The sequence below is a fragment of the Peromyscus californicus genome, unplaced genomic scaffold (assembly GCF_007827085.1).
Source record: "Peromyscus californicus insignis strain IS unplaced genomic scaffold, ASM782708v3 Scaffold_20__1_contigs__length_68692818, whole genome shotgun sequence".
In the NCBI taxonomy this organism is placed as follows: domain Eukaryota; kingdom Metazoa; phylum Chordata; class Mammalia; order Rodentia; family Cricetidae; genus Peromyscus; species Peromyscus californicus.
In genome coordinates this window covers 62,862,188-62,872,691 of record NW_026294503.1, presented here as the reverse complement: position 1 = coordinate 62,872,691, position 10,504 = coordinate 62,862,188, and the positions used below count along the sequence as shown (strand labels likewise).

At 47.2% G+C, this 10,504-nt stretch overlaps 1 protein-coding gene across 2 annotated transcripts; it reads left to right on the top strand.

Moving 5' to 3' along the window:
• Nucleotides 1-622: 622 nt before the first annotated feature.
• Nucleotides 623-8,002, top strand: Asb8 (ankyrin repeat and SOCS box containing 8). Of its 2 annotated transcripts, none has more exons than XM_052748823.1 (4): nucleotides 623-754; nucleotides 3,567-3,726; nucleotides 5,229-5,333; nucleotides 7,160-8,002. In XM_052748823.1, exons 2-4 carry the CDS (start codon nucleotides 3,598-3,600, stop codon nucleotides 7,790-7,792), a joined length of 867 nt encoding a protein of 288 aa, XP_052604783.1. In that variant the 5' UTR covers nucleotides 623-754; nucleotides 3,567-3,597; the 3' UTR covers nucleotides 7,793-8,002. The 2 variants fall into 2 exon arrangements, with proteins under 2 accessions (XP_052604783.1, XP_052604782.1); XM_052748822.1 differs by having other exon boundaries at nucleotides 3,563-3,726.
• The last annotated feature ends 2,502 nt before the right edge of the window (nucleotides 8,003-10,504 follow it).

Here is a 10,504-nt window from a genome sequence, read left to right as displayed (position 1 = left end):
AAGTTAATACTCAGAGAAACTGAGGGAAATAATAAATCACTCTCAGAACCAAAACCCTAGCCTTGTTCTCCTATGGTTTTGCTTGGTGCATGGCATTGAACCAGAGCTGTCAGGGCCCAGAACCTCCGAAGAGAGGTGGACGCCACCCTCCAGGTTATAGTACTTTGTCTTGCTGGATCCTCTGACCCCATCCTCTCTGCCGGGCCCAGGTGGAAACCTGCTTTTGTTGTGTGTGAATTCTCAAGAGAGAGAGCCGTGGTTCAAGTACCCTGGGTTAATCAGATCAAGAGTAGAGAGGCAGTCACCAGCCCCTCACTAGGTCAGGTATGTGAAGCTTGTACTCTACTTTGAAATGGATGGTGCTAGGCAGCAGAGTAGTGTGAGGATGAGGTGTCCAGGACCGTGGTTTGGATGTAGACACAGGGTGGCCGACGGTGGGACGGTCCTACATTGGCCTGGTCTACACAGACGCAACCAAGGCTGGGGGCGAGTTAGAGACCGCGCCTACACCCACTGCTTTTAGGCAGCACAGGAAAAAAGCAACTGATTCCCGAGTCCCCAGGAAAAAAATCTAAGCACCTTCGGCGGCGAGAGTCCGCGCAGGCGCGCTCGGCTCTCTCGCCTTGGCCAGCGCGCAGGCGCCTAGGCACCTCGGTCCGTCTTGCGCTGAAAACATAGGGCTGCCGCGGGCCGCTTCTGCTTCCGGGTCACGGCTTGACAGCGGCTTCCCGGACCGAGCTCTGCCCACGGTTCGGTGAGTGCGGCCGCGGGTGTGGGACGGTGTGAAGCCGGGTCCCCAGCCGGGAGCTCCGCAGCCAGGAACGTCCCTAGCCACCTGCCAGGGCTGCGGGCCTCCCTTCCCGGCCTTTGCGGGTGGTGGGGGCGGGGACAAGTCGGTGTCAGCGCCCCGGGGTGCAGGCTGAGGCTCCCCGGGATTGCTGCGAGCTCCTGGGGCCTCCGCCGCAAGGGACACCGCAGTCCTGGCATGTCATGCCCTTGTCCCGGCCCCTGGGCTCCGCCAGGCCCAGCGGCCGCGAGCCTCCAGCAGCAGGTGTCATGGGGTTGGGTGTCCCCCGTCCGGGTCGATGGTCCCCGTGGCGGCGAGGCCCAGGCCTGCCCAGAGCAGGAGCTGTTGTGTCTGCTGAGTGTCGTTCTGCGTTGCTTTTTTTTTTTTTTTTAAATGAAGGTGTTTGCTGTGCATGCCATAGGGAAAGAGCACCGGGCATGGGGCGGGTGAGCACCAGCTGAGGAAACTAAGGGGCGTGGAGACTTAGATGATCTTGACTCGTCCTGATTGCGAGTGCTGTCACACTGTTTTCACCTGGAGCTTCACGGTAGCAGGAGGTGAACACCTGCCAGCCGTGCTCGATTAGGGTTCCAGGAACCAGGGATCCAGGAACATTCGTAAAATGAGTGCAGGGTTTATTGTCGTCTACTTAACTATGCACCAGAAACTTAACAACCACACCAGTCCATGCCTTCCCCTTTAGATAGCCTGGGTTTTGTCCCCTCTGTCCACATCAGTGTTGGAACCCCCGGACAAACCTACCTTTGCAGCACGTCCCCCCACTCCCCCCCCACTCCACCCCCTGCTTTTGTTCCCTTTGCTACAAAGTGTAAGATACAGATGTTGATGATCTGATGGGTGTGGAGGGGTGGGGGGTGGGGGTGAGGGAGTGAGTTAGTTTATTTTGAGGAGAGAAAGTGAGTTTATTTTGAGTGCTAGGAGTTGAAAAAAGGATTTGCCAAATTCCAAGGAGCAGCCACTCTACCACCAGGCGGGACCCACAGCCTTGTACACCTTGAGATAGATAGAAATGGCTACTGGTTAGCAGAAACTAGTAGAGTTTATACTATATTATACAATGTATAAAGGGATACCCCATCACAAAAACAAATCTGTATTACAGAATTACTGAACACATTTTTTTCATAGTCATGTTATTAGTAATTGCATGTGTAATGACAAAGACGGTTAGGTTCCAAAGTAAAAAAGCTTTTGCTTCCGGGTCACACCTTGACAGCAACTTTGCTGACCCAGAGGTTTGGTGCGTGGATCCTGGGTGCTGGATGGTGTGAAGCCAAGTCAAGTATTTAACAAATGTGTATTGAGGACCTTCATGTACCAGGTGTTACTTTAAAAGCCTCCCATTACCTTAACTCTTGAGGGGTTGATATTTCATAAAAACACAGATTCCTAAGCAAATACACCAAAGAATTGGAGCTGCTTATTATATTTTTCCTCCGGGTTTTTTGTTTATTTTGTTTTGTTTTGTTTGAGATGGATTCTCTGTGTAGCCCTGGCTGTCCAGGAACTCCCTCTGTTGACCAGGCTGGCCTGGAATTCAGAGATCCACCTGCCTCCACCTGGGATTAGAGGCGTGCTCCACCACTGCCAACTTTTTCTCCAGTTTTTGATAGGTGCTTTTTTCATAAAAAACATGTCACTTTGTTGGCTGTCATTTTAAGATGTATCATTTAACACATCTTATATTGTTAAAGCTTTTATTATAAATCTAAGTATGTTGAATTATTTTCTCTTTTCATCCTAGAATTCTCTGCCATAATGTGGTTTCAACACATTTGCACAAATATATTTCTCAGGTGTATTGACTAGTCAATTACTAAAATGCTTTTATTTTAGATCTGTTTATTTCCAGTAACCAAAAGCATATTTTATTGGTATGAACTTTTTAGGTTGATTCCAGAGTGGTTATACACTCACTTTCTTCCTTAATTTTTTTTTTTTTTTTTTTTTTTTTTTTTTGGTTTTTCGAGACAGGGTTTCTCTGTGTAGCTTTGCGCCTTTCCTGGTACTCGCTTTGGAGACCAGGCTGGCCTCGAACTCACAGAGATCCACCTGGCTCTGCCTCCCGAGTGCTGGGATTAAAGGCGTGCGCCACCACCGCCCGGCTCTTCCTTAATTTAGAATGTTAACTTATTTCTTGTTTTTTTGCTACTGAATATTTGAAAATATTTCAGAGATGACTTCCATCAAGTTATGTTTGTTCCATAGCCTCCCTCTTCTCACAGGCACTGAGAGCATCTCCACAGCCTGTCAAGCAACCAATATGTGTTAAATGTCTACATCTTACGGGAGGTGGTGGTTGGCTTTACTGAATAGGACAGTAGAAGACAGTGTCCTATCTGGCCGGTTGATTTTAATTCAGATGGAAAAACAACAATGTGTGCACGGCTATATTGTGAGGAACCTGGAGGTGATACCGATAATAAAAACAAAAATTCAGAGTTGGAAAAGAGTGCTTCCTGTTTCAGCCTTCAACTCTTACTCCTTGCTAGCCATGTAGACCATGTGGCACCCCCTGGGGATCTTAGTACCAGACCTCTTAGGGAGATCTTGTCCTAGGCATCAGAGAGTATCCAGGTTTAGTTAACATCTTAGCAGCTATTGTAATCTGCCTTACTATTACAGGAGGTGGCATTGATTAATCACTGAGCTCCTTGACAACTTTTTATAGTGGAAAAACCCTCAGAAAATGCTTAACCCTGAGGACAGGTATACTCAGTGATATTGTATATGCCTAAAACTTCTTTGTTTCAGGCAGTCTGGAGCATGTGAACATACTCTGAGCCTTGATGAGTTCCAGTATGTGGTATATTATGCAGAGCATTCAGAGCAAATACTCCCTCTCAGAACGCCTGATCCGAACAATCGCTGCCATCCGCTCCTTCCCACATGACAACGTAGAGGACCTCATCAGAGGGGTGAGTGGCCCATTCTTGATAGAGCAGACCTTTGAAAGGGGAAGTGTGAGAATCCCTGCTAAACTCCCATAGGTGTTTGAGCTGCAACCTTGATTTGAGCACACACTCCATGCTCATCAGTGTTAGCATGATCATTAAAATATGTGCTCCCTAACTTTTGTTTCATCTGCCTTTATGTCCTTGATGTTTTTCTTCATAAAATATAGTCTAGATAACCTTACTTGCATGTTTTTGGTTTTGTTTTTTAACCTGACAGGATATGGAGCATGCACATATGTGAAAGTCAATCAGCTCAGAGTCTTCCGTCCATGTGTTATGGAGGGTTTAGGAGGCAAGCAAAGTGGGGGGCAGGTTTCAAATCCTTGGAGGTTTCCTTCAGACCTGGGCGATGGTGATTGCAGGGAGAGATTTCACTTTCCTGCTTGGTTACAACAGCTACTAGTTTGAGTTCCACAGCAGACCGTGTCCCCTGAAGTGTGTAGTAATTACCGATGAAGAAAATTAAAGACCTGAGAGTGACTCAGTGATGGAGAGTGTGCCCCCACATCAGGCAGCTCACAGCCACCTGGAACTGACTCTACCGGGGCTCTGATGCCTCTTCTGACCTCTGTAGACACATGCACTTGTGTGGAGAAACTCATGCAAGGACACACGCACACGCACGCACGCACGCACGCACGCACGCACGCGCATAATTAAAAATAAGTCTCACTTCCTTTAAAAGGAAGGAAACACTTTCTCTGATCTCCAAGCACTGCTGCAGTAACCCTGTCACGTGACTAGTACCCTGGAAAGCGTTGGTACCCTCCCTCCTTTGAAGAGGAGAAGTTACAGAGTAATGTTTTGGAAAATGTGACCATGTGGTTACTCTACACTACATGGTTTAAAACAACTTGCGGACCTTCTCTTTGGGTCAGCTGCACACAGGTGGAAGGAAGGAATGCCATAGCTCATTCTCAACGCGGTGGGGTGGGAAGTCTCGGCCGTGGAAACTTGTCTGTTCTCATTCCAGCTCTGCTGCTGGTGGGAATGGCACACTTTGAGCCAGATTAGGAGTAATGCTGAGACTCAGGCCACCTTGAAGAGTTTGTCAACACACCATTAAGACAGCCTTATGGTTAGCGTCATTTGTTGAATTGTAAAAAGAGCCTAATAGTTCTGGCCTCAGTCTGAGACTCATTTTCATAACTTGCAGAGCACAGTGGCCATAGAAAGTGGGAGGCTGGGCCAGCTTTCCCACAGCTTTTGCACATAAGGCCATGTCATCAGAGGTGTCGGGGTGGGGAAGGAGGGAGGGGAGGCATTTTGGCAGGCTGTGTTGTGGAAAAATTTAATAGCTTCATCTGGAGAAATGACTTCCTTTTTTTCCTCTTCAATATTCCCTTGGTTTGAGTACTGGAATTCATTACTAGAAATAATTGGTACTTGGAGTTCTTGTATATTGAGGCTTAGGAGTTCCCCCCATCAAGTCCCTTCTGTGGCTTCTGAACTCCTTTCCACAGGGAGCAGATGTGAACTGCACCCACGGTACACTGAAGCCCCTGCACTGTGCCTGCATGGTGTCGGATGCCGACTGCGTGGAGTTACTGCTGGAAAAGGGGGCGGAGGTGAGTGACGTTCCCAACACTTCCACGTTAGTGAGTCATAAAAACTCGACTGGGCGGTGGTGGCACACGCCTTTAATGCCAGCACCGGGAGGCAGAAGCAGGTGGATCTCTGTGAGTTCAAGGCCAGCATGGTCTACAGAGTGAGTTCCAGGAAAGGCTCAAAGCTACACAGAGAAACCCTGTCTCGAAAAACCAAAAACAACAACAACAAAACAGAAAAAAAACAAAACAAAAAACACTTGACCTTCATGTTTCCTAGAATTTCCCTTCGCACCTTCCAGCTTACTTTGCAACTCATGGTGACATCGGCATATGTTACTAAAGCCAGGTATAATCATACATCCATAAGATCATTCTAAGGATTTTATCCCTTTGCCTTTTTTAAAAAAATTCACTTAAGCTGTGCATGGCTCCAAGAAGGAGTTTTACTTCTCTTTCCTTCCCTGCCTACCTCCTGGGGTTTGTTCATATTTCCATTGACTCCTCTTCTGCGGACTATACAGTCACGATAAGTCTGGAGGCTTCTCAACTCCAACTAATTCTAAGCCATGTAAGATATTCTTAGACATGTGAAATTCTGGAGATTATTGTCTTCTTTGTAATTGCTTCTTAAGATAAAAATAAAATTTTTGGAAGTAGGCTCTTGGTATTGGCATGAAGCAGCATAATATAAAGAATGATTGAAAGAACAGACTCTGAGCCAGGCATGATGGTATGTGTTCACCTGTAATCCTAGCACTGGGAGGGGTGAGTCAAAAGGACTGTAAGTTGGAAGCCAGCTTGGATATATAACAAGACTCAGAAGCTGACTAGCCAAAAGGTCTTTGGAACCAATTTCATGGATTCTACTTCCAGCCCAAGTGCCTTCGGTTGTATGACCTTGAACAGATTCCTTAAACCCTGCCTTTGCCTCAGTTTCCCCATCTATAAAAAGGGTATGCCGTAAGGTTATAAAGTGTTTGCATTTCTGGCTTATAGCAGTTGCTAAGTACGTACATGACAAATTGATCTGGCAGCTCTGTTTGTTGTGAGCAGTCCTGAAGATGGTGTATGCTGAGTGCTAATTTGAATCAGACAAGCCATCGAGCCCACCGGCGTGCAGTCCCAAACACGCTGGACAGGAGGCAGAAGCAGCAAGTCCCACCGTAACGTCTCCGTACGTGCATGCTGCTCTCTGCAGCACTAGTTAGTCTGTAGCCCTGTGGTTAGACCTTTTTGTAATGAAGTGACCCTGAGGGATTAACCCCCGTGACCAAAGGGAAAGTGAGGCTTGGCAGAGGAAAGCTCCGGTAAGCGGTGTGCTTTGGCTCCAGTGCACCGTATGGTGCGGAGGAGATCTGTGGATCGGGAGTTTGAGGTGAGGATTGGTTCAGTGAGGCACCTGCCGTTTCAGCACAGGAAGTTTGTGCTTTTCCTCCACGTGAGTTCATCTGAGATCTCTGTGGGACTAAAGAACACAACAAAGCGAAAAGGACAGAGTTTTTACTTCATTGTTTTTCTTTCTGGTTTTCACTAATCACAGGATATAGAAAGTGTCAGAGTAAATAGTGGAGAATTTCTCTCAGAGCGGTATTAGAGACTTGGACTTCATCTTTTCCCTCTTCAGTCCCCACTGTGTGGCAGACTCTAGTGTAGAGAAGTGGACACGGCAGTCCTGCCAGCCTGGTGGGATGATAGTTCCTTATCTGTGTCATCTCATCTGGATCACCAGGACTTCTGGGGAATTGCACATTGCCTCATTGTTGAGAGCACTGCATGACGAAGGGAGTGGGCAAATCCACGCAGGCATCGTTGCCCACTGTAAACCCCTTCCTTCCTTTCTGTAGGTCAATGCCCTGGATGGCTACAACCGGACAGCCCTCCACTATGCTGCAGAGAAAGATGAGGCTTGTGTGGAGGTCCTGTTGGAATATGGTGCAAACCCCAATGCACTGGATGGCAACAGAGACACCCCGCTTCACTGGGCAGCCTTTAAAAACAACGCTGAGTGTGTGCGGGCTCTCCTAGAGAGTGGGGCATCCGTCAATGCCCTGGATTACAACAATGATACACCGCTCAGCTGGGCTGCCATGAAGGGAAATCTTGAGAGTGTCAGCATCCTTCTTGACTATGGTGCTGAGGTCAGAGTCATCAACTTAAAAGGCCAGACACCCATCTCCCGCCTGGTGGCTCTGCTGGTTAGAGGACTTGGAACAAAGAAAGAAGACTCCTGCTTTGAGCTCCTCCATAGAGCTGTTGGACACTTTGAATTGAGGAAAAATGGCACCATGCCAAGAGAAGTGACCAAAGACCAGCAGCTATGTGAAAAACTGACTGTGTTGTGCTCAGCACCAGGGACTCTTAAGACACTCGCCCGCTATGCTGTACGCCATAGCCTGGGTCTCCAGTACCTGCCCGATGCGGTGAAGGGTCTTCCACTGCCAGCTTCTTTGAAGGAATACCTGTTACTCTTAGAATAGCCTGGAGGAGACATGTCCGCCATCATGCAGACAACTCCGGGTGAGGTTTTCTTTGCAATACTGTCTCTTTGTCATGGAACACAGAAAAGAACTTGTTTCTATTGTGTGGTTTATAGATTTTTGAGGCAGCACATCACAACAGTAATGTGTGTACCATCTCCCCTCTCCATACCGAGCAACCAAACCCAAATAAGAAACTTTCTGCACTTCCGTTTGCTGTTTTATTGCTTAGTTGCCTTTTGATAGTGAACCCTACAAAAGAGGTCCCCCCCCCCCCCCCCCCCCGTAGGACACTTGAGAGCCAACAGTGTAACTAAATTTCCCTAGGAAGATGTAAAGTACTCAGAGTATATGGTTTTTCCTTTGGGGTCATGGTTTAGCAGAAGTTTCTCCTAAAAATGTTTAGTTAATCTGAAGTTTAAGACAAATCACAATTGCAATGAATAAGAATTATGTTCCAAGGATGAATGCTTGAACTTCAGCTGGGGGTAGACTCAGTACTGGGCATTCAGAAGGGACTGGCTCCTTTCTCCTCACCAAACAGATGACTGACTTCTTTGCCTTTTTCTGTAGTGTGATTTCACAGAAATATCTTGCTGCTCCCCACAAGAAGAGATACTGAGTCTCAGCAGTCCTGAGATTGCGGGGCCATTCTCCTAATGTGGTTCTCTCCCTGAAACTCCTCTGCACTAGTGGGCTGAGCAGGAGTTTCCTGCACCTTAGAAGAGGTGTTGCTCTAGCAAGGCAGGGTGAGGGCACTGCCTTCTCGGAGAGCTTCACTCCCTAGGAGTTTGAAGGTGGTTTTTTTCTACCCTCTTGGAACCTTTGCTTTTTATTGAGCCGTAGAAAACGGTAGGGAAAGTGGAGCTGGGAACAGAATATAAAAGGGTTTCTTTGGAATTGGCCTGCCTACCCAAAAGGACCTGTTTCAGTGAACAGTATTCTTCCTTTTCGTGTTCTTAAACTAGATGAAGTTGGTACTGACCTTAAGTTATCTGTATGCAAGTTTGGAAAGCACTTTTTAAAAAGTGATTGGAACTACACGCAAATGAATAGGGCCGTCTGGCGCAGCTAACTGAAAAAGCCTGCCTGCTTTTGTCCTTCACTGTTGCTGGGTTTGCCCACTGAAAAAAGAATAAATAAACAATTCTGAAAGCAAATTTGGCAGCTTCCACTGTCTCGACTTTTCTCTGCTTCCTCTGCTGCCCATTTATAAGGGGTTGCTTGGCTCTTCAGCGTACCCTTCTGTCTCCTCTCAGCAAGTAATTCTGGGCATGGTGAGCAGGAAAGCCAGGCATAGTGTTTAAAAACTTCTGCTTCAGTCATACCCCTGACCCCAGATTTGAAATTTCTTAACCTTAGCTGCAGGGTATAACTCAGTGGTAACAGCACGTGACCAGCATGCTCAAAGCCCTAGGTTCAATGACCAGCACCGCTAAAAAAGACTAGCGAGATGGCTCAGCTTCCAACATCCACATGGTGGCTCACAACCATCTGTAACTCCAGTTCCAGGGAGAGCTGATCTCTATAGGATCCTACATGCAAATGGTACACTTAAGACTCATGTAGGCAAACACACTCATAAAATAAATTTTACAAAAAGAAAAATGCTACACATTAAGGCTCTAAGAAAGCTTTAAAAACACCAAGGCCAAGATTTCACCCATACTGCTTAGAATTTCTGAGGAAGGGCTGTGCTCTTAGAGGCTTTGAAGGTATAGCCGGGAACAAGATCCAGTACTATAGGCAGGAGGTCTCAAACCTAACAATAATTAAAGGCCATATAGGGAAATGAAATGCTAAAGCCAAACTCCACCCACCAAGACTGAATTAATTCAGAATGGGACTAAGCATCAGTATTCTTTTTTTTTTTCCACCTTCCGAGTGCTGGGATCAAAGGCGTGCACCACCACATTTGGCTAAAAACATTTTTTAAAGAACAGTTTGACTCCCAGTTTTGTTAAGCTCTAAAACCTAGGAGACAATACTTAGTCACTCCGAGACACTGTCCTCATCTCTGGAGAGGGTTGTCAGGACTCCCCCTCATAACGCTCTTTTGGGGATTCACTGGTAACATGTAGAACGCCTAACACAGCAGCACTTGGTGTTTACTGTTATTTCTCAGCCTTTACAGAATGCCAAAGAGCATTTAGAACTGCCACACGGGTGTAAAGCAGTACTTCAGTTGGCCAAATGCCTACTGCAGTACTGTGACTGTCTTCCCTACTTCGGCAGGCAAGGAAGACAGCTGTATGGATTGGGAGGGATAGGCATAGGTGGAACTGAGAGTCACAGTCACATTAAAAATACGACACCCTCCTGTCAACCTGGGGTACAGTTTATAGTCCCACTCCTGGGGCCCATCTACAGTAGACAGAAGACAGACTGAGGCTGAGTAAGATCTGACATCTTTCTAAAGCGTGTGTATTCCAACCAACCCACCAACACAGGTTCAGAACTGGGTGTCTCTATTGTCCAGGCTTCCCAAAATGTGCATGTCAGGATCTGTCAGAGTCTGGCTTTTGTCCAAGGAAGGGTTGAGAAGGATGGATGCTGAGTTGAGCAGACTTGTGGGATGGCGAGGAAAAAGTGAGCCTGGGTAATAGGCACAGGATCAAGAACTGAACCGTGACCTCAGGCCTGGAGACAGGCACATCGTCTTGGCTGTAGAGGATAGTGACTAGTGGGGGAGGGGCTGAGGGGCAGTACTGT